Here is a 23,055-nt window from a genome sequence, read left to right on the forward strand (position 1 = left end):
AAACATCGCAATAAATAGCAAGTCAAGTACAGATTTAGAAATGGCTGCTAGTTAAATTTTCACTTACATTAATAAATGGTTTAAAGCTAATTCACTGTCATTAAGCTCTGAAAAACCCACTACATGGAGTTCAGAACCTGTAAGAGATTTTCTTTCAGCATGTGTATAACGTATAAAGACATGCACATAGAAATGGTTGTGAGTGCTAAATTTCTGGGATCACAACTCGGTAATAAATTCAGTTGGGAAGGGCATGCAACAGAATTTCTGAAACGCCTAAACAAGTCTGTATTTGCAATGCGATTAATGTCAGATGCAGGAAATATAAATATAAAAAAACTTGCATGCTTTACTTACTTTCATTATGTTATGTCACATGGGATCATATTCTTTGGTCACTCGTCACTGCGCAAAACTTTTTAGAGCTCAAAAGGGTGTAATGTGAGTCATTCGTGGAATAAATTCAAAAACATCATGTACAAACCTGTTCAAGGAACTGGGTATTATAACCACTGTTTTTTAGTATATTTAATCCTTATTGAAATTTATTGTAAATAATACGTCTCTATTTTTGGCCAATAGCTCACTATAGAGTATCAATACTAGGAATAAGAACAATAAATAAAGACCACATACCTTAGTCCAAAAAGAGGTCCAATATTCAGGAACACTTGTTTTCAGTAAATTGCCAGCGGCCATTAAAAACCTAATTTTAGATAAAGCACAGTTTGAAGAGAGTTTGAAAGACTTGTTGGTAGGTAACGCCTATTCTATAGAGCGATGTCTTAACAGGAACTGCAGACCAGATTAAGTAAAAATGTCTGTTAGATTTCAGTTTTGACTGCACTTGATCGCAACACTCAAGATTAGGTATATTGTGTCAGATATATTAGCAGTTCCAGTTTACTGTAATGTATTCATATATCTTGAACAGCTGCTGACAAATGTTCAGGAAAGTGAGTATTATATTCAAATGTTCTATGTTCTGTTCTTTTTTTTTTTTGTTATACTTTCTGACATGTTCCACACCCACGAGAATCATCTCATTTTTGGTTCTATGGAACGAAAACGGAATCTAATCTAATCAATGATTAAAGTTGGCGGTCCAATCAAGCGTACTAGAGAAACTGTTGGTGTAAAATGTGTTCTTTGTTGATAAAGGCTCCTTTCACCACTAACTGCAGCTACACGGTGTGTCACAGGAGGAATGATAAATATTTAGGAATACGATAGGAACGATTGTTGGAAGCAAAAGAAGTCGAACAAACATGGGCGCTAAAATGCTTACCTTAAGAGCTATAAGCACTTCTTTATATCGATAGTGTGAAGCCTGTTACTGCAAACTCTTTGTTTCACGTATTTTGGAAGGAGGTATTACGGATCAAAACAATAAAAGATTGTCTAGTGAACATGGACTCTAAAATGCTTACGTTAAGAGCTATAAGTCTTTGCTCAGTAGACGAAACGTGCTTCACAGTAGGAAGATGAAAAAGGGCTCATAGCTCTTAAGGTGTGCACTTTAGAGCCGGTGTTTACTGTGCATTATTTTCTTATCTTAGTTCATACTACCACTTCTCAAAAATATGGAAAGCAAAGACCTTGCAGTAACAGAAATTTGTTTCATAGTATCAGAGATAAAGGAGAGCTCATATTTGCTTACTCCTCGGCTCTACAGCCCTTGAAGGGCCTTGGCCTGCATCAAAATATCCTACCATTCTATCCGATCCATGGCTTTCCGCCTCTATCCTCTGACACCCAGCTGTTTCATGTCTTCTTCAACCCCATCCATCCATCTCTTTGTGGGGGTCGTCCCCTCTGCGTCCAGCCTAACCATCAAAAATCCTCTTACCAGCTCTGTCTTCTCACCACGTGCCCTGCCCACCGCAGTCTTCTTATTTTACTGGTAGTGACAATGTCAGATGCTTCAAAAAGGTGTTGTAGTTCTGCATTCGTACGAATGCGCCAACCTTCTTGATCATATATTGGGCCATATATTATAAGTAGCTTTTTCCTCTCCCAAATGCTAAGAATCCTTTCCTCATTTACAGTAATGGTCCGCGTTTCGGCACCATACATGACAACTGGTCTTATAATTGTTTTGTAAATTAGGGTTTTGTATTTTCGTGCTAAAAGCGAACTCCTAAGCATGGGTAATGCGGCAAAGTAGCATCTGCCACCTGCTGCTATTCGGGCTTTCACCTCACTTACAATGTCATTTGTCTCAGTGATAGTCGACGCAAGGTACTTGAAATCCTTCATCCTTTCAAACTCCCTGTCGGCTATCCTGAGATTTGGTAGGTTTTGTTGGTTGGTCATTGTCATATACTTGGTCTTTTCGACATTGACTCTCAGGCCAAGTTCTCTTGCACCTTTCTCCAATTGTTGATAGTCTTCGCCTAGCAAAGCAGTGTTTCGTCCGAGTAATGCCACGTCGTCAGCGTAGGCTAGGTACTGTAGTGAACGGTTTAATTAGGTTCTTCCTTTGTTTAACTCTATCTGACTTATGATTTTTTCTAGGCAAAGATTGAATAGCAATGAGGAGATACTGTCACCCTGTATAAGTCCCTTCTTCACTTCCAGTTCTCTGGAGATTTCGCCCTGTATTTTTACTTTACAGTTGGTTTCGCTGAGGGTCATCATAGGACTTTAATGAGCTTCTTAGGTATTCCAATCTCTTCAATTACATTCCGCAATGCAACTCTCGAGATGCTATCATAGGCTTGTTTAAAGTCGATATAAAGCTGGTGTATGTTAATTTGATATTTGTAACATTTTTCAAGTAGTATACGCAATGTGAATATCTGGTCAGTTGTTGACCTATTTCTTCTAAAGCCACTCTGATAGTCTCCAACTCTCTCTTCCACGTATGGAGTAAGCCTGTTGGTTAGAGTCTTGGAGAAAACTGTATATGTAGTATTTAGTAGGGAGATTCCTCAATAGTTCTGGCAGTTTAATTCATCTCCTTTTTATGTATGGGGCACATTATTGCAGTTTTCCACTCCTTTGGCATGCTCTCCTCTTGCCAGATATTCCACAGTGTTTCCCCACCATATTTGAGAAGTTCGGCCTGGATGTGATCTTCTCCAGGCGCCATATTGTTTTTTAAGGTTTTGATGGCTTGCATCACTTCCCCCAGTGTAGGTTCAGGTGTTACAACCTCTGGTCCACAGTAGGTTAGTTCCACCAGTCTCTCTCGTTCTAACCCTTCTAGTTCTGGGCTCAGTAACTCTTGTAAATATTCTGCCCACCTGTCAAGTATTTTATTACTCTCCCCTATCAAATCCCCTTCTTTGTTCCTACACATATTTGTTCTGGATTGGATCCCGGTCTTTCCTTCTTCAATCTTTTGGTACATTTCACGACTTTGCTTCTCTTCTCCGAGCTGTTCAATTTCTTCCAGTTTTTTCTTTCTAGTTCTCTTTTCTTATGTCTGCAGACCCACGGCGCTTTTAATTATATTCATTCAGATTTGCTCGAGTTCTTCTCTGCAATAGTTTCATTCGTGCTATATTAAGTTTCTCAATTCTTCTTATACATTCTCCGTCAAACCAGTCTTCCTTCCTTTGAGCCCGTTCATGTCCTAAAACCTCTCCAGCTGCCTCGAGGATTGCAGTCTTACATCGTTTCCACATTACTTCTATATGTTCATTTGATGTGTCAGTATCATTCTTAATCCCCTCTTCTATTTTCGTCTGATATGCTCTCCGTATTTCTTCTAACTTCCGTTTCTTAATGTCAAACCTCTTTTGTTTGTGGCCTTTTTGCCGCCAAAGAAGAGCTCATAGCTCTTAACATTTTTTTCGAATTATTGTTCCTGTAATATTCCTGAGTACTGACCATTGCTTTTGGGACACCATGTGTGTAAAGTCAAGATGATTTGTAGCTTACTGGGCTACCGCCACTCAGGGCCACTTTTGCCGACTCGAAGCCCCAGCGACCCACGACCAGGAGAGAGGCGGATTTCATGAAGCGAGAGCTCGAGACTGGACGCTGGAGCCATTCTGAAACCACACCGGGGCAAGGCGGGAGGATACCCTCTCCTCGCTGAAGAATGGACAACGTACAAAGAGCCGGCGAACAAAGAGAAGCCTACCGAAAACTGGACCCCGGCAGCCAATAAGACAGAGCAAAGATAAAGCGTCAAGAACGCACACGCGGAGGCGTCTGAATCTTCTGGTTCGCAGCAGCTGTTTTTACCTGCCTCAGGAAGCAAGAACATGTCGAGAATTCCAGCACCGCACAGGCACTGGGAAGGAACGTACACAAAACACTAAGAATTCGCACAAGGAGTCGTGTGAAACTAAAGAACTGCGAAAAAAGTAAGTGAGCTTGAAAAAATGTTTTCTGGGGAGTAGGGATGACCATTATAAATCACGAACACCAGCAAATTCTGAGACGACACACAAACATGAGAGTGGCCGGGGCTCAATCAGAGAAAACCGTTCAAAGAAGTGTTGTGTGATCGAAACAAGCGGCCAATGCTGGAAACAGCCTTGACTGTGAAATCGTGAGACAGACGCTAATTCTCGAGTCACACGACAGCCCAATAGACAATTTCCATCATACACTGGAAGACCTGGTCGTAAAACAGGCATCAGTCAGTGGGCGGCACTACAAATTTAGTCCGCCAATGACAACGTCGAGGAAGAAGGAAAATATCGAGGAGTCGATGAGCTTAGAGATGGATGAGGAGTGAAGGTGGAAAAGGGAGAGTCGGTGGTGAGACAGCGCGGAAGCAACAGGACCCGAGGGCTCCAGATTGGATCTCCAACATCCGCCACCCGACATCACGATAACGCTGCTTTGGCTACGGCAACAGACGGCGACTTGTCAATGGAGACCGATCAGGGCCCTCGCTTCACACCGAGGAGAGCGGCCGACTCGCTCCACACAGCTATGAGTCAACACGCCGTCCCGACCGGGCGCCTTCCGCCGTCAGCACCACACGATAACGTCCATGAAGAATGGTGAGATGATTCATCCACCCCTCCTTCCCCTTAATAGCCAGTCGTGTTCACGCCCAGTCAAATCGGCCCTGAGATATGTAATTTTTCTAGATGTGTATAAAAGTTACTGAAAATACACTCATTTCATGTTTTATTCCTCTAAGCAATCGGTTCCATTTACTTATCAATCCCTTAATCTTACAACCTTTTGGTGTTTGAGTTTCCTTGTTTAATAAAGTCACACATCACCACCCAGCAGGGGACAAAAAATGGTTCAAATGGCTCTGAGCACTATGGGACTTAACTTCTAAGGTCATCAGTCCCCTAGAACTTAGAGCTACTTAAACCTAACTAACCTAAGGACATCACACATATCCATGCCCGAGGCAGGATTCGAACTTGCGACCGTAGCAGCAGGGGACAAGGTAATTAGTAATCTGTACGTCAGTTTATGCAAGAGCTCCCTAAGAATTTTCGATTCGTTACATTTTGGCGCCCTGCGTGGGTGATATCATTAGTCATCTACATGTCTTTTGATGTGGGAGAGGAAAATATGTTAGTGATGGCTTTGAGCACTGAAGAGCCAAAGAAACTGGTACACCTGACTAATATCGTGTAGGGCTTCCGCGAGCATGCAGAAGTGCTGCAACACGACTTGGCATGAACTCGACTGTCTGAAGTAGTACTCGAGGGAACTGACGCCATTAATCCTGCAAGGCTGTCCGTCATAAATCCGTAAGAGTACGGGGAGGGGGGGGGGGGGGGCGAGACCTCTTCTGAACACTACGTTGCAAAGCATCCAAGATATGCTCAATAATGTCTGTGCCCAGCGAAAATCTTTAAACTCAGAAGAGTGCTCCTGGAACCACTCTGTAGCAATTCTGGATGTGCGGGATGTTGCATTCTCCTGCTGGAATTGCCCAAGTCCGTCGGAATGCACAATGGACATGAATAGATGCAGGTGATCAGACAGGATGCTTACGTACGTGTCAGCTGTCAGAGTTGTATCTGGACGTATCAGGGGTTCCTTATCACAGCAATTGCACACGCCCCACTCCATTAGACAGCTTTCACCACCATGAACAGTCCCCTGATGAAATGCAGAGTCCATGGATTTATGAAATTGTCTCCATACCCGTATACATCCATCCACCCGATACAATATGAAACGAGACTCGTCCGACCAGGCAACATATTTCCAGTCATCGAAAGTCCAATGTCGGTGCTGACGGGTCCAGACGAGGCCTAAAGCTTTGTCTCGTGTAGTCATCAGTGGTAAACGAGTGGGCTTTAGGCTCCGAAAGCCTATATAGATGATGTTTCGTTGAAAAGTTCGCACGCTGACGGCCCAACATTGATATCTGCAGAAATTTGCGGAAGGTTTTGTACTTCTGTCACGCTGAACGATTCTCTTCAGTCGTCGTTGGTCCAGTCCTTGCAGGATTTTTTCCGGCCGCAGCGATATCGGAGATTTGATGTTTTACCGGGTTCCTGGTTTTGATGGTACACTCGTTAACGGTCGTACAGGAAAATCCCCACTTCATCGTTACCTCGGAGATGCTGTGACCCATCCCTCGTGCGTCGACTATAACACCACGTTCAAACTGACTTAAACCCTGATAACCTGCCACTGTAGCAGCAGTGACCGATCTAACAACTGCACCGGACACTTGTCTTTTATAGGTGTTGTCGACCGCAGTGCCGTATTCAGTCTGTTTACATATCTCTGTATTTGAATACGCGCGCCTATACCAGTTTCTTTGGCGCTTCAGCGTAATATCACATAATGAGCTTCGTGGAGAACTTCCAGCAAAAAGAACGGACGCTATGGTAAAAAAGGGGGACCTATAGGAAAAATTTTCGTTTCAGATACATTTATGGTAACTAGGACAATATTTGATACTGAAGTCAGTGGCGGCTCGTAACAACACATTACTTCTGGTTTGGGGACACCCACATGTTTTTGCTTCCATTATCGTATGCTTTCACGCTTGTCCGTTTTCGCCACTAATACGTACAGATTTTGTACTTAAGCGCCTCTGACCGCCCTCTCAGCACAGCTTGACGCCCCAGGCAGCCGCTTGTGCCTTAAACCGGCTCTGATTATAGATTTTAATGAAATTTTTCATCTTTCGCAGGTTGCCTGAAATCGACGAAGGCACTCCACTTCTGTTGCCCGCTGTCCCAAGTACCTTTCAACACAAAATCAACATGAAGTTCCACATCAAAGGACTGTCAGACCGGGAAGTAGTGGTGGACGTCCTGGCTGTTCTCTTCGGGATCGGAACATGGTTGGCGATCAACGGGATGTACGTCCAGTTACCACTGCTCGTCCAGACGCAGCCAGAAGGGTGGAACCTGCCCTCGTTCATTTCCATCATCGTACAAATTGCCAACATCGGACCCATCCTATATGGCTTGACACAGAAGTTCCTCCCGGGCAAACTGCGGGACAGTTTCATTATTTACGGATTACTGATAATGGGGACCATCGCTCTCTTGCTCATGGCTCTGCTGTACGAGGAGACGACGTACATCGGAGGCGAAAAGCGCAGTACCTCTCTACTGGTGCTGACGTTCTTCATTGCGCTCGTCGGCTGCACCAGCTCTGTGCTCTTCATGCCCTTCATGAGGAACTACAGAGAGACGTACCTCACTTCTTATTTCGTCGGCGAGGGCCTCAGTGGTTTCTTGCCGAGTGTGTTCGCCCTTATACAAGGAGTCGGAGGCAACCCGACTTGTGTCAACCAAACTGTCGTGAACGCCACCAACCCAGACGAGTCTTATACGGTAGTCGCCCCGTACACGCCTCCTCCGAACTTCTCGACTACCGTTTTTATCTTCATCCTTTTCGCAGTCCTCGCCATTAGCACAATTTCTTTCGCGCTTCTAAATAATTTGAAAGTGTGCAAGGGTGAGAGAGTGAGATCGCAAAGAGAGCAGAAGGCGGAAAAGTCCGTTAAAGACGGCAGCGGAGAGGGCAGCGCCGGATCGGCAGCTAGCCGGCGGTCGGACTTGCAAGAAGTGACTCGGCTTCCGCGCCGCACCTACGTCTACCTGATGGTGCTGGTGTCGTTGGTGGCGGCTTTCGGGAACGGCGCGTTCCCCAGCATCCAGTCGTACTCGTGCCTGCCGTACGGGAACGTCGCATACCACCTGGCGGTCAGCCTCTCCGCCATGGCGAACCCACTGGCGTGTTTCCTGCAGTTCTTCCTGCCGAAGACGTCAGTGAGGACAATATCCGCGCTGTCAGTGGTCAGCGCCGCCTTCACCGTCTACATCGCTGTCACCGCGCTGATGAGCCCGTCACCGCCTTTGGTCGGCCACGCGGGTGGAGAGTTCCTCGTGGTAAGCACTAGGCTCTACGACGCGGCGCCACTACCATTATAAACAGTGTATAATAACTTCTGCGGGCCGGTGTGGCCGAGCGGTTCTGGGCGCTTCAGCCCGGAACCGCGCGACCGCTACGGTCGCGGATTCTAACCGTGACTCGGGCATGGATGTGTGTGATGTCCTTAGGTTAGTTAGGTTTAAGTAGTTCTAAGTTCTAGGGGACTGATGACCTCAGATGTTAAGTCCCATAGTGCTCAGAGCCATTTGAACCAATTTTTAATAACTTCTGTGAAGTTTGGAATGTAGGAGACGAGGTACTGGCAGAACTAAAGCTGTGAGGAGGGGTCGTGAGTCGTGCTTGGATAGCTCAGTTGGTAAACCACTAGGCCGCGAAAGGCAGTGGTCCCGAGTTCGAGTCTCGGTCCGCTACGCAGCTTTAATCTGCCAGGAAGTTTCAGTGTTTAATAATCTTTCAGTGTACTGAAAGCACGTCATGAAGTACAAAATACAGGTAACGTTTCTTGAAAGCAGGAAGTATGGCTTAAAACCAGCCCATGACGGTGACCTTGGTGTAACGGAGGTACTGTAAGTTTATATCCGGATTCAGTAAGATAACAGTCTTTTAGAATTGTTGTAGTCTTCAGTCCCAAGGCTTGTTTGCTGCAGCATTATACGTTCATCTGCCGTGCGCAAGCCTCTCCACTTCTTGCACAACCATATGAATCTAAAACTTCCTGGCAGATTAAAACTGTGTGCCGGACCGCGACTCGAACTCGGGACCTGCTCTGCAAGGTTCGCTGGAGAGCTTCTGTAAAGTTTGGAAGGTAGGAGACGAGGTACTGGCAGAAGTAAAGCTGTGAGTCGTGCTTGGGTAGCTCAGTTGGTAGAGCACTTGCCCGCGAAAGGCAAAGGTCCCGAGTTCGAGTCTCGGTCCGGCACGCAGCTTTAATCTGCCAGGACGTCTGAGTGTTTAATAATCTTGCAGTGTACTGAAAGCACGTCGTGAAGTACAAAATACAGGTAACGTTTCTGGGAAGCAGGATGTGTGTCGTGAAACCAGCCCATGACAATGAACTTAGTGTAACGGACGTACTGTAAGTTTATATCCGGATTCGGTAACATAATAGTATTTTCGAATTGTTGTAGTCTTCAGTCCCAAGGCTTGTTTGCTGCAGAATTATACGTTTATCTGCCGTGCGCAAGCCCCTCCACTTCTTGTACAACCATATGCATCTAAAACTTCCTGGCAGATTAAAACTGTGTGCCGGACAGCGACTCGAGCTCGGGACCTATACTGCAAAGTTCGCAGGAGAACTTCTGTAAAGTTTGGAAGGTAGGAGACGAGGTAGTGGCGGAAGTAAAGCTTGGGTAGCTCAGTTGGTAGAGCCCTTGCCCGCGAAAGGCAATGGTCCCGAGTTCGAGTCTCGGTCCGGCACACAGTTTTAATCTTCCAGGAAATTTCATATGAGCGCACACTCCGCTGCAGAGTGAAAATCTCATCCTGGTATATGAATCTACATATTCTAGTGAACCCTTGATCTTAGTGTACCGTTTTATCCCTCCCATTCCCCACCAACTCTTCTACACACGACCATCTCATTTCCTTGATGCCTCACGCTGTGTACTGTCAACTGATACCTTCTGTTAGTCAAGAGATGCCTTAATGATTCACTACTTCCAGATACTGTTTAGTGCCCCTTCATTAGTTATTCTATCTACCCGTCTAATGTTTATCATTCTTCTACTCGTAACACCAAATATATTCTCTGTTCTACCACCGAGCTGAGCACTACCGCAGGAGGAGGTTAGTGACCTCAGCTGTATTTTTCTTCTCTTATCCGGCCTCCATCCTCCCCAAAAGTGGCTTCTTTCGCTGGAAATAACGCCAAACGAAACAGTCAACTACTTATACGAGAGTTTCCCTGAAAATGATTCACCGCGTCTTTTTTCTTCAACAATTCTTTATTGGGCGTAATGAGAATTACACACACGAAAGAATGGTGTTTTATCTACACACCCTATTTTTCCACGTAATCTCATCCTGTTCTATGACCTTTCTCCAGCGCGAAACAAGGGCGCTTATGCCCTGTCGGTGCCAAACCTTGTCCTGGTGGCTCCCTCAGTGCTTCACTATGTGAATTATTTCCTCATCGTCCTCAGAATCTCTTCCACAAAAGGCATCCTCTAATAGCGCTAACAAATGGAAGTACGAGGGGGCTAGGTCAGGTGTGACAGCCGTCGATGGTCTCCCAGACCGCTTCAAATTGTGGAGCTCCGCCGAACGCCTTCTGGTGACCTCACCCTCCCTGACCAGCGACTAACTATACTTCTGTCGACAGCAGATGCTCCATAGACTTTGCAGAAGCGTTTTTGAATATTCCCCACAGTTTCTTTCTCTGCAGTGAGAAATTCAATGATGGCGCGTTGCTTGGAACGTACATCACCTACAGACTCCATTTTCAAACTGTCATGCAGCTACGCTATCAGTCGGAAGTGACGGAAACTTAGCAAGCTGATTCAGGAGGCTTCAGATAATACATATGTAGCGTTTCGCAGTCGTAGCATTGATTTCACCTAAGAAAAGAAATGTGGTGCATTATTTTCTGGACAAGCCTCGTATATGTGGTGTCTGCTCTTGCAGACAGGTTCCGTAAACCAGACACCATATATGTATGAGACGGCCAATGATCTCTAATAGTTCCGATGCACATCAGGCTCGAACTCTTACGCGAATCAGCGACATGCTGCGAGTAATGAGGATAATCGGCAAGAAGTACTACATTAGCAGTGTGTTGTTTGCTGTTGTTGTGGTCTTCAGTCCTGAGACTGGTTTGATGCAGCTAACCATGCTACTCTATCCTGTGCAAGCTTCTTCCTCTCCCAGTACCTACTGCAGCCTACATCCTTCTGAATCTGCTTAGTGTATTCATCTCTAAGGTCTCCCTCTACGATTTTAACCCTCCACGCTGCCCTCCAGTACCAAATTTGTGATGCCTTAAACTTCTCTTCTCCCCAATCCTATTCAATACCTCCTCATTAGTTATGTGATCTACCCATCCAATCTTCAGCATTCTTCTGTAGCACCACATTTCAGTGTGTGGATAAGCTGAAGATTTGTGTCTAATGGGAGGCGTGTTAGGGTAGTCTGTGCGGTTGCAATAACCACTGTGTCAGGAGGACTCGATGCCTGCACGGCACCAGGGGTGAAGGGGTCAACGATGAACTTGAACGGATGTCGTGTGATGTCCACCCCGACCAAATGCAACAAACAATAACGAACAAAGTGGAAAAAAGTCTATTTACAGAATACATTTAAAAGAAGTGGTCAGAACATCTACCTAGTAAGCAGGAAACCCGGTTTCGGGTAGCGGTCAGGCACAAATTTTCAGCTTTCATGATTGATTCCAATCAATGTCTGCTTGCAACCAATGTCTGTGATTTCTTTGTGCCTTGAATCAACTGCTTGTCGCCAGTGCATAAGTCATCGACCATAAACAGCTGCTTCTAGCTGATTTGGAAGAGACAATCCTCTAAACGTAACTAAACCTTACATACACGAGAAAGTAAAACCAAAATTAAATTAAGCAAAATCTAGACCCTGCTCCCATTTTAGGGAAAATGGGTGAATCAGTTTGGTTTCCAAGGACGGGCATAGTCATGGACTTGGGAAAGTCCAGTGTTAAGCAAAATTTGCAAATATTTGTTGTAATTGGTGCTGACATAATTCTTGTATTGGTAGCGCTCCTCCACCAAATACAGTTTATAGCCACCTAGGGGAGTAGCCGTCTTTGTACGCAGGAAAAATAGTTGATTTCCGTGATTTCTTTTCAAATAAAATAATAGGTAATATTAAATTGGTCGTCATAGTTTTATTCCTTGCACTTACTTCATCAAGAAATCATTTCTATGTCCACATCGGACGCACCCTGTAGCCGCTGCACGATGTGGAAGGACCCCTTGCAGCCGGAACATCGGTCTTCGACGGGAATTCCCGTAGCAGCCCTGTTGTACATGTAACAAAATAATTTTGTATAAGTCGTTTTCAATGTATTTTCTATCAGTGTACATAGAATAATTGAGAAACAGTAAATTCTAACGAAATATTGACGTGTTGAAACCAATTTCATTTTCTTCTCGCAAGCAGTAAATAATGGCGTGCATTGTAAATAGACTTTTGAAGATGGGAATTTAATTTAGAATTCTAGCATCAAATTCAGATCAAAATCGTGTGTCCGTTCTCAGGTTACGTTTCCAGACAATTTGAAAAATACGGATTCTAGAAAACCGCGTTTAAAGTTGTGGGTTACATTTTTTGTAGTTGGGTTGAGCATACCCCTAGTCAGCGTCCATGGACCATACACCAGTCCTTTCAGATCCAAGGCGAGGTCCTTTTCAATCTTCTTCGTGGCCATGGTGGTCCTGCGCGCCTCTTTGGCAGCCTATGTCATCCGCTGCGCTGCTTGCTCGATACGCTTTTTGTCCGCTTTTGTGCTGAAGTTGTAACAGGCTGGTCCAGTCTCAAATGCAAGCACGTTCATAATTTCCATAATGCATGTGAAGCGATTGTTGAAATTACATGCTGCTATACTGGCCGCTATGTCGACTACCTTTTTCCCGCTGTAAATGCTCTTCGGAGACACTGTTACGCAAATCGCCTTGTAGTAGATAACGGATTTTATGGTGAACTAGGGATGAACACTGCACTAACGTAGACAGCCCAGAGAACATTTTAAGCCTAAAAAATCGATTTTTTATATTTTAAAACAGGACTACCTTCTTAATTGCATAACAAATTAATTATTCGGCGGGCCGGATATGAGAAGGATTGCAGCTCCATGATGTTTTGGATAATACTGGGTTTTTCGTCCAGTTCTACATCACCTACTGACTTCTACAAATGAACGTATGAACAAGCGAGCAGTGTACACAGTAAAGGTTTTGTCGGAGTTTAAGTTTACGTAGACGCTCTGCTGTATGTATCATCTCACTCATAACGTCATAGGACAGTATTGCGTCTCTTCGTCCATATTCTGGACCATCTGTTGACAGCATAGTTTAAGCAGTCTTATTTCGAATACCATATGCCTTGGAGCTCTGTGTATCTTCATCAGATTTTCAGTTAGAATATCGACTTATACGTAACTTGCCTGAACAAAAATTTTACTGAAAAACTGTTGTGTGGACTAATAGATGCCACATTGATACAGCAGAGGTTGAAAATACGGCTTCAGTTATAAATTTCTTTAATTTCACTCGACCGGTTTCGGACTGTTATAAGCTCATCTTCAGGTGTCGTACCTGTGCTGTGGTCCCCAAGCAACGCGTGTACCTGGCGCGGTGTGCTGCCTATGAGTGCAGAACAGGCACCACAGCACAGCTACGTCACCTGAAGATGGGCTCATGACAGTCTGAAACCGATCATGTGAAAATAAAGAAATTTACAACTGAAGCGGTATTTTCAACCTGTGCTAAACGCTCAGTTGCGGATGTTCTTCCAACAGGATTGTTTGCTACATTAATAGCTGGGTTTCTTTCAGTTGGTTGTAGAAATTGAAACAGGCGCTATGTCATACTGAAATGGTTTCTTTGTATAATCTTCCGGGTATGCATGAGAAAAGTAGTTTCATAATGTGTGCATGTTTTCCTTACTACTAGCATCCCTTCACACAAGCTAGAGTCGAGTGCCAAAGCAACCTTAAAGATGGTAGCTTGCCAGATACACCAGGAGTCCACGACTAGTTATCCTCTGTACAACGAACAATTTAGCAGGAATATAATATAGCTCGATGAGGACGTAATTTTTATAAATGTAATTTCTTGTATGCGATCTATAGTTCTGATGGCAAGTTCTTCACGTATGGGTTGTACAGGATTAATCTTAGCTTCCCACTTCAGCTGCAAGATTGGTTGCAAAAAATTCTTTGTGTCCGTTAAGATATCATTGCTGATTTAGACAATTTAAGGCTGGCCCCACTATTAGTCCCAAATTCGTGTTCAAACTTTGCGGTCTTGTGCTCTTCCTCATTATGAAGTAAAAGGCTGATGCCACCAGTTTATCTATGGCAAACTGTTTCTACATTTAAATTTTTGTAGTTCTTGCAAGGACTTAGAGAACTTCCTGTGTAGAGGTTGTTGTGTGCACATTATGAAGCTAATTAATTTTAATTATAAGAAATTACTAACAAATAAATTAATAGGAAGTGAAAGGATTGTTGCAAAATGTAAATAGGGCACGTTAAAATAGTTTGATTTCCAAAAATATATTATTTAGACCACAACTAGGCTGATTGTAGTAACACTTTATAAATCTACTCTGACGCAGTTAATGCCTATCCATCACTCACAATTAACAACAGTAACACCTGCGGTAGCGCAGTGAATAGCGTGACAGACTAATACTGAGGGTTTGAAATGTTGGTGGTTCGCGTCCCATTATAACCAAATTGTGACTGGAATACTCTCTTTCAAATTTTGAAGATGGCAGGGGTAAGATACAGAGAGCGAAAGGCTATTTATAATTTGTACAGAAACCAGATGGCAGTTATAAGAGTTGAAGGGCACGAAAGGGAAGCGGTGGTTGGAAATGGAGTGAGACAGTGTTGTAGCGTCTCCCTGATGTCCTTCAGTCTGTATACTGAGCAAGCAGTAAAGGAAACAAAAGAAAAATTGGGAGTAGGTATTAAAATGTATGGAGAAGAAACAAAAACTTTGAGGTTCACCGATGACAACACACTATAATGCTACTTTTCTGATGCACGCACTGAAAATTATTCAAAGCAACCTTGTCAGCTCATTGATGTCCGGGGACTAATTTTAAAATAGCATTCTGAATGAAGTTTTGTTTTCCTAATTTGTATAGTGGTGGTGGTGGTGGTGGTTAGTGTTTAACGTCCCGTCGACAACGAGGTCATTAGAGACGGCGCGCAAGCTCGGGCTAGGGAAGGATTGGGAAGGAAATCGGCCGTGCCCTTTCAAAGGAACCATCCCGGCATTTGCCTGAAACGATTTAGGGAAATCACGGAAAATCTAAATCCGGATGGCCGGAGACGGGATTGAACTGTCGTCCTCCCGAATGCGAGTCCAGTGTGCTAACCACTGCGCCACCTCGCTCGGTAAATTTGTATAATTTGTAATATTTTCCATTATAACTGAATTCAGAAAGAGTTATATTGTCTTCAGGAAGAATTCCGGCGTTAAATAGCTGTCCATCAGTAGGTTAAGTTGCCGTTCGTCTTCGGCATTGACTTTCATATAATATTGATTTGAGTTACGTTTCTGTTGACTTTTTCTTTTATAATTTCCTATTTCAGGTGTGATGTATGATAGTTTTATAAGTGTAATTCTGCCATTGTGTACACAAAGAAAGAGGACGAAACATCTCCACGAGGACCAACCTGGCCCGCGGTCTCAGCTACGTAGCATGAAGGCTGCGCGGTGCCAGTCGCTGATTCCGGCTTAGTGGAATGAGTGGAGCGCTAGAGCCAGCGCAAAACTTTGAAGAACGCAGGGCTGGCCGGCTGCTTTACGATACTAACTTAACTTTGAAACGTTGAATTTTGATAATTAGGCTTCAGTTGATCGGACCTGCAGTATAGATTACTTAAACGAGTGAAATGGTATTCTGTGAATTCCTTTCTCTGTTGGGAACTAGAAGACACATTTTTTTTTAACTCCAGCTTCACAAACAGCTTCTGTAACGCAGCCGTAGAGGACTATCTCAGTTGTAGGAAACGAGATTTTGAAGACGTATTGTTATACTTCTGACACACGGCAATACGTTTCTCATGAGTAATTGGGCCCCTTCTTTAATGGGGATGACTGTGCCTCCCTTGGCTCTTTTGTTTACCAATGCTCCATAACCAACTACATTAAAAATTCGAGTAGTTATTATTTCGTGAAATATAGAAACGTCTGGAGTACAAAATACTTTCTTACACTGTACGATCTATAGCCTGATAAAGTTAGTATTGTTGTCGTCTTCAGTCCAAAGACTGATTTCATGCACTCTGCACGCTAATCCATTCTGGCCAAGTCTCTTCATCTCTGCAAAACTACTCTAACGTACGTTCACGTCAATCTGCTTACAGTAACCAAGACTTAGTCTCACTCTACTTTTGTAAGCCCCAACATGCCGCTGCCAGTCCACTACTAAATTAATTATTTCCTGACACTTCAGGTGTCTAACAACCTACTCATTCTTTTAGTTAATCTGTACCATACATTTCATTTCTCTCCAGTTTAATGCAGTACCCCTTTTTTAGTTATCCTTTCTGATCGTCAGCATTATTAAATAGCATCAAATTTCAAAAGCTTGTATTCTCGTCTGCATTGCTTATCGTCAACATTTCATATCCATATAAAGCTAAACTCCAGATATATACTTTCAGACAAGACTTCCTAACATTTCAATTCGTGTTATGTTACCGTACTTCTCTTTTTTCAGAAATGCTTTATTTTATACAGCAATATTGCTAGCCTACCCACCTTGGATAGCCGTGCGTGTTAAAGCTCAGCTTCCGGGGCGGGGAGGTGTGCTGGCCCCAGATCGAACCCGCCCAACGGATTAATGAGAGTCGGTGTGCCGGGCAGCCTGGATGTGGTTGGTTTCCCACATCCTAGTAGGTGAATACCGGGCTGGTATCACCAAGACCCGCCTCAGTTTCACGATACACAATCTTTTAGAAAAATTTCGCTCACTTTCACATGAATAACATGCAGACATTTTGCGTACACAACTTCCATCCCTGGCGGTACAGGGTTGAGACAGGTAGGGCATCCGGCCACACCTTTAACTAGCCATGCCAAATCCATTAACCGTGCCGACCTATCACCGATGCGGGGCAAACGCAGAAGGAAAAAACAACAACATTGTACTATTGCTAGTGTGATACTCTACAATCTTTTCGAGTATCCCGTTTATAGGGTTGCATTATGAATATGCACTATAATTTTCCCGTATCTCCTGCCGCTAAATGGTGCTTTCATTTCTAGAAGGAACGTTAGAGTTCAACTTACCATTGACGACGAGATCATTAGCGACAGAATATAAGCTCGAACTGGCGAGCCGGCCGGGGTGGCCGAGCGGTTCTAGGCGCTACAGTTTGGAACCGCGCGACCGCTACGGTCGCAGGCTCGAATCCTGCCTCGGGCATGGATGTGTGTGACGTCCTTAGGTTAGTTAGGTTTAAGTAATTTTAAGTTCTAGGGGACTGATGACCTCAGAAGTTAAGTCCCATAGTGCTCAGAGCCATTCGAACTGGCGAAGGATGGCGAAGGAATTCGGCTGTGTCGTTTACAAAGCATTTGCCTTTGGCGACTCCGGCAGACTACGGAAAACGTTAATCTGGATAGCTGAGCGACGTTTTCAACTAGACTACTACTATAGACACGTCCATTGTGCCAACTCTCTCGGTTTTTTCGTATTCACGATAGTTTGTTGTGCCCATCGGTTTGGAATATTGACTATCCGTGTGAAAAAGAAGCGCTGTCTTTCGTTTTGTGACTGCCAGGCTTATTGGTTTTCGAAAACTACTTTTTTTCTTCTGCTCCCTTTCCGTAGATTTATTCGTATTCGTTGGAAGTTTTCTTTTAAGTTCCACTTGTTTGTTTACGAGTAGTCCACGTAGGTGTGACCTGCTTCTGTTTATTATATCCTGATATCTCAGTGTACTGATCTACATGTTCAGGCGTCTTCTGAGAATTCGCTTCGTGAGTTTCTTGATGAACTACTATATGACAGTGTAATGAGCTGCTCTTAACCATGTGTTGTGGCTGCTGCGAGTGTTTAGTTAATTTATAAATTACTCGTGGCTGTTCTTCAGCTTGGTAATCCTTCTTATGGCCGTAGAAGAGCTCATCTCCTACCAGAATCAGGACTCATCAACTCTGATTTATAGGAAGACCTTTATTGTGCCCTTAATTAAAAAATGTCATCCGAGGTTTATCATCTAGGTACAACTCATTTAAAACAAACTCCAAACTTGCGAGGAAAGTAAGAGTATAATTTCATCAATATTTACATTATTGTTATAATCTTCTGGTCGCTGGTATTCGTTGGCTCCATGGTTCACGCAGGAGATTCTTTGCCGCCTCCGATCACTATGCACGTCATGGCACCGAGTACAGCTGTTACACTCTTGGGACGATACAGAGCCCATGCGGAATGCCTCAGACAAATAATGGAAACAAGACTTATTACATAATAAATCTTCTTACATAATAATTAAAGTTTTAAGTTCCGGACGGTTTTTCCGGGTAAACAAACGAACAGATCGTCTGCTAATAACGGTTATTCATTCATATTCAAAATTGGTATGAGATTTCACCCTCAGTCGACGAAATGACTAAATTATTTTCAATAACTTTGGCTACTATACATCTGGAAAATCTTGTACCCTGACACTATTAGCCTGTATTCCAGAGATGCAAGGTTGTGGGGCTATTACCTCTTTTGAGGTGCGATTTTAGAGGCAATAGGAGCACCATCTGTTTATTCTATTACGTGACCTCTTCCTGTCTTGTCGTCTGAAATCACGATTAAAGATTAAATTAATATCTTATGTTTTACTTCTGGATGTTAGGTGACTGGGAAGGTTCGGTATGTGTACAGATGTAGGTGTTGCACCCACAAGCATGTTGGTGTGCATAGTTCTGTCGGCTGTTACCCGTTTTCACTAACAGAAGGGTGGGTTATGTTCTTTCCGTGGTGTTTCAACTAGAGGACAGCTAGTGTTGAGACAGTTCATCGAACATCAATTACCACAAATCCTGTGTTATCTGTTAAACATAACTATGCATTTTTCGGCATTGGTTCAATATGAAAGAATATTCCATCTTAATACTTCTTACATCATTATTTACGCTGAAATGTTTCATTTCTCTTCTTGTATTTGGTCCATTGTACCATATGATTCCAAAGATTGTTAAATACAGTCAATGGTTCTTGAAAGGGGACGTTAAACAATTTTACAGCTCACAATCCTAATTCGGCATGGTTAATGGGAACTTAACTGACCTTTCCACTGGAATGCAAAGGAACAAAAAAAATTGGGTAAGCCATTAATTCTTGTCACGATTCGCTTGTAAGTTTCATCGTCAACTAGTTTCATGTAGATTGCACTTAGAAAAATGACATGTTGAAGTCCTTGAACATCTAAATTTCTTCAAGCAACCTTTTGTCAATTTCAGAATAGCGTTAGCATGCGCTTTCTAATAACGTCCTTCATGTCGTATATAGACTGTCAGTACTCACACAACACCACTAGTAGAAATCAAGCGAAGGCATGCACTACCAGGAAATGGGCTGCCAAAACCCATCATGTGTCACCTTCTGCTGCGATCAACCTGGCTGCAAAAGCAGGTGTCAGTTTACATCTGTATGTGATCTCGTTATCGGTGCAGAAATAATAGGCGAAACCGTTTAGAAGTTGCTATAAATTATGCATTTAACATTGGTCTTTTATGTACAATGTACTGTATGCAAACGAAATAAAATAGCCTAAGATAGTACTTGTTTGTTTCCAAAGGTGATTGCGTTGAGTTTCGTTTTAAAAAGACGTCTGTAAGTTAATTTTAAATCTTGCATTACGGGCTTATACAGCTGTATGCTCCATATTCACGCATAGGGAAATACAGGAAGTTGGGCAGCAGTACATCTGTACTAGAGGTGGAGCTTCCTTCTCGAGATGGGACCAGGTTGTTCACTTGTTCCTCGTTCCATTTCCACCATTCTTCCTTCAGTTGTAGTTCCTTTCGTTCATTATGTTCACCCATTTTCGTTCAGTTTCAAACCCTTCAATGAATTTCGAGACTTAGTTCTTCGTGAACGCTGTCCAGCATCTACGACCGGTAATTTATAGCTTTGTTGTAATTATATGTTAAAATTAACAAGAATTTCCGATTCGCTAGAACTTGTTTGCTACATACACTAGCGCTCGATTTCGAAAACACAGTGCACATAAAACTCCACTTTAGCATTTACAAGTAGCGTCTCTCAATAGTAATATGTCAGTTACTGTATCTATAACTTCCATGAGTTGCTAAAACAATAACATTTTGAAATGGAATCAAATGAATTTATCAAAGTAGTTCCCAGTGCGCTTTGCAGCTTTTGAGTCAGAGTAGGTGAACAACCTGGAGTCCATGTTAATCGGATTCCCTTGCTCGAGTCACCAACAATTTTTGTTGGAATTTCGAAACTTTCTGACACTGCTTGAGTTTGATGTATATAAAATATTTAAATGATAAGGGGACCTTGCGGACTGCCATGCCCTCTGAGATTTTCTTCATTGTGATATGGTTTGCAGATCAGTGGTTGGCCATCAGTTTACTAACGTAGAACAAAGCAATTCTAAAAATAAATAAATAAAGTTTTGGTGAACAAGTAAACAGGAGTGAGTCCAAAAGAGGACCGGCCACCAGTGAACTAGTCCCTACCATGAACGAATTTATTCCATCTCTACTCTATAAAAATACATACACACTCCGCAAGCCAGTAAACGCTGGTTGGTGAATGGTACATCAGACGAATATTAACTTCTTGCTGCCCTGTTGTATTCAGATATGAAGCGGAGCAAATATGTCTACTTCATTACGCACGTTAATCCATCTTATCATGGTCTCATGATCCCTACTCGAGATTTACGATCAAGGAAGGACCGACTACAGCGAATTTTCAGATAACAGCAGTGCACCAAAGGCCATGAGTTGGTGTGTACGCCTATCATTTTAACTGTGGACGTTGCAACACAGAGTTACTGTAAAAAATTTTAAAAAGCAGACTTTGCTTACTTTCATTTCATAACGTCAGACGGGATCATTTTTTGGGGTAACTCATAAATTCAGGCAAAATTTCTCCGAGTCAAAACGCGTGTAATGCGAATTATTTGCTGCTTGAAGTCAAGGACATCCTTCAGAGGCCTGTTCAAGAAACTGGGGTAGTAACTATGTTTCCCAATATATTTATTTGTTAATAAAGTTTATCTCAAATAACCTATCTCTTTTTCAAACCAAGAGCTTAGTTCATGGAATCAATACTAAAAGAAAGATTTAAGTCACTTATTTTTATCCTGAAAGGTGTCAATTATTTACGACAACATATTTTCAGTAATCTGCCAGCAGTCATTAAAAGTTTCGCTATTAACAAATTTCAGTTCAAGAAGAGCCTGAATAGTTTCTTAAATGCCAACTCCTCCTATTCCATTGACGAATTCCTTAGTAGAACAATTTGATGTACATACTATTACACTGTCCAGTGACATAAATGTGAACGCTTGTCAAAAGCCCGAATAAACACCTTTTGCAGTTGGACCACTGTGACACGTGCAGGAACAGAGTCAGTGAGGTTCTGGAAGGTATCTACAGGAAAATGGAGCCATGTCGACCCCAACGCCGTGGCCAGCTAGCTGCGCTAGATTTCCCGGTCGAGGATTCATGATGCGAAGAACCAGATCGACGTGATCCCACAGATTCTTGATTGGGTTTACATCCCGGGAGTTTAATAGCCAAGGGAAAATGGCAAACTGATCCTGGTGCTCTTCGAGCCACACACGTATACTGTGAGCTGTGAGACACGTGCTGGAAGATGACATCGTGCTAAGGAAAAACGAGCTGCATGTCGGGGTGGAAACGATCTCCGAGGATAAATACACCACTGGTCATTAAAATTGCTACACCACGAAGATGACGTGCTACAGACGCGAAATTTAACCGACAGGAAGAAGATGCTGTGATATGCAAACGATTAGCTTTTCAGAGCATTCCCACAAGGTTGGCGCCGGTGGCGACACCTACAACTTGCTGACATGAGGAAAGTTTCCAACCGATTTCTCATACACGAACAGCAGTTGACCGCTTTGCCTGGTGAAACGTTGTTGTGATGCCTCGTTTCCGATTTTGGTAAAGGTTGAGTTGTAGCCTATCGCGATTGCGGTTTATCGTATCGCGACATTGCTGCTCGCGTTGGTCGAAATCCAATGACTGTTAGCAGAATATGGAATCGGTGGGTTTAAGAGGGTAATACGGAACGCCGTACTGCATCCCAACGGCATCGTATCACTAGCAGTCGAGATGACAGGCATCTTATCCGCATGCCTGTGACGGATCGTGCAGCCACGTCTCGATCCCTGAATCAACAGATGGGGACGTTTGCAAGACAACAACCATCTGCACGAACAATTCGACGACGTTTGCAGAAGCATGTACTATCAGCTCGGAGACATGTCTGCGGTTACCCTGGACGCTGCATCACAGGCAGAAGCGCCTGCGATGGTGTACTCAACGACGAACTTGAGTGCACGAATGGTAAAATGTCATTTTTTGGGATAAATCCAGGTTCTGTTTACAGCACCATGATGGTCGCATCCGTGTTTGGTGACATCGCGGTGAACGCACATTGAAAGCGTGTAATGGTCATCGCAACACCCGGAGTGATGGTATGGAGGCCATTGGTTACACGTCTCGGTCACCTCTTGTTCGCATTGACGCCACTTTGAACAGTGGACGTTACGTTTCAGATGTGTTACGACCCGTGGCTCTACCCTTCATTCGATCCCTGCGAAACCCTACATTTCAGCAGGACAATGCACGACCGCATGTTGCAAGTCCTGTACAGGCCTTTCTGGATACAGAAAATGTTCGACTGCTGCCCAGGCCAACACATTCTCCAGATCTCTCACCAATTGAAAACGTTTGGTCAATGGTGGCCGAGCAATTGGCTCGTCACGATACGCCAGTCACTACTCTTGATGAACTGTGGTCGCTTGTTGAAGCTGCATGG

The 23,055-nt window shown here is 43.5% G+C and overlaps 1 protein-coding gene and 1 non-coding gene across 4 annotated transcripts in view; both read left to right on the forward strand.

Annotated features, from left to right (window-relative positions):
* Positions 1-23,055, forward strand: part of LOC126272245 (solute carrier family 52, riboflavin transporter, member 3-A-like) — an 84,148-nt gene that overhangs the window by 32,460 nt on the left and 28,633 nt on the right. For all 3 annotated transcript variants that reach the window (XM_049974950.1, XM_049974952.1, XM_049974951.1), the window contains exon 2: positions 7,085-8,294. In XM_049974950.1, the coding sequence (XP_049830907.1) occupies positions 7,085-8,294 (1,210 nt within the window). The remainder of the gene's footprint in view (positions 1-7,084; positions 8,295-23,055) is intronic.
* Positions 9,145-9,221, forward strand: Trnas-cga (transfer RNA serine (anticodon CGA)). The gene has a single exon. It is a non-coding gene; the product is annotated as a tRNA-Ser (tRNA).

The sequence above is a fragment of the Schistocerca gregaria genome, chromosome 5 (genome assembly GCF_023897955.1).
Source record: "Schistocerca gregaria isolate iqSchGreg1 chromosome 5, iqSchGreg1.2, whole genome shotgun sequence".
Taxonomy (NCBI): Eukaryota; Metazoa; Arthropoda; class Insecta; order Orthoptera; family Acrididae; genus Schistocerca; species Schistocerca gregaria.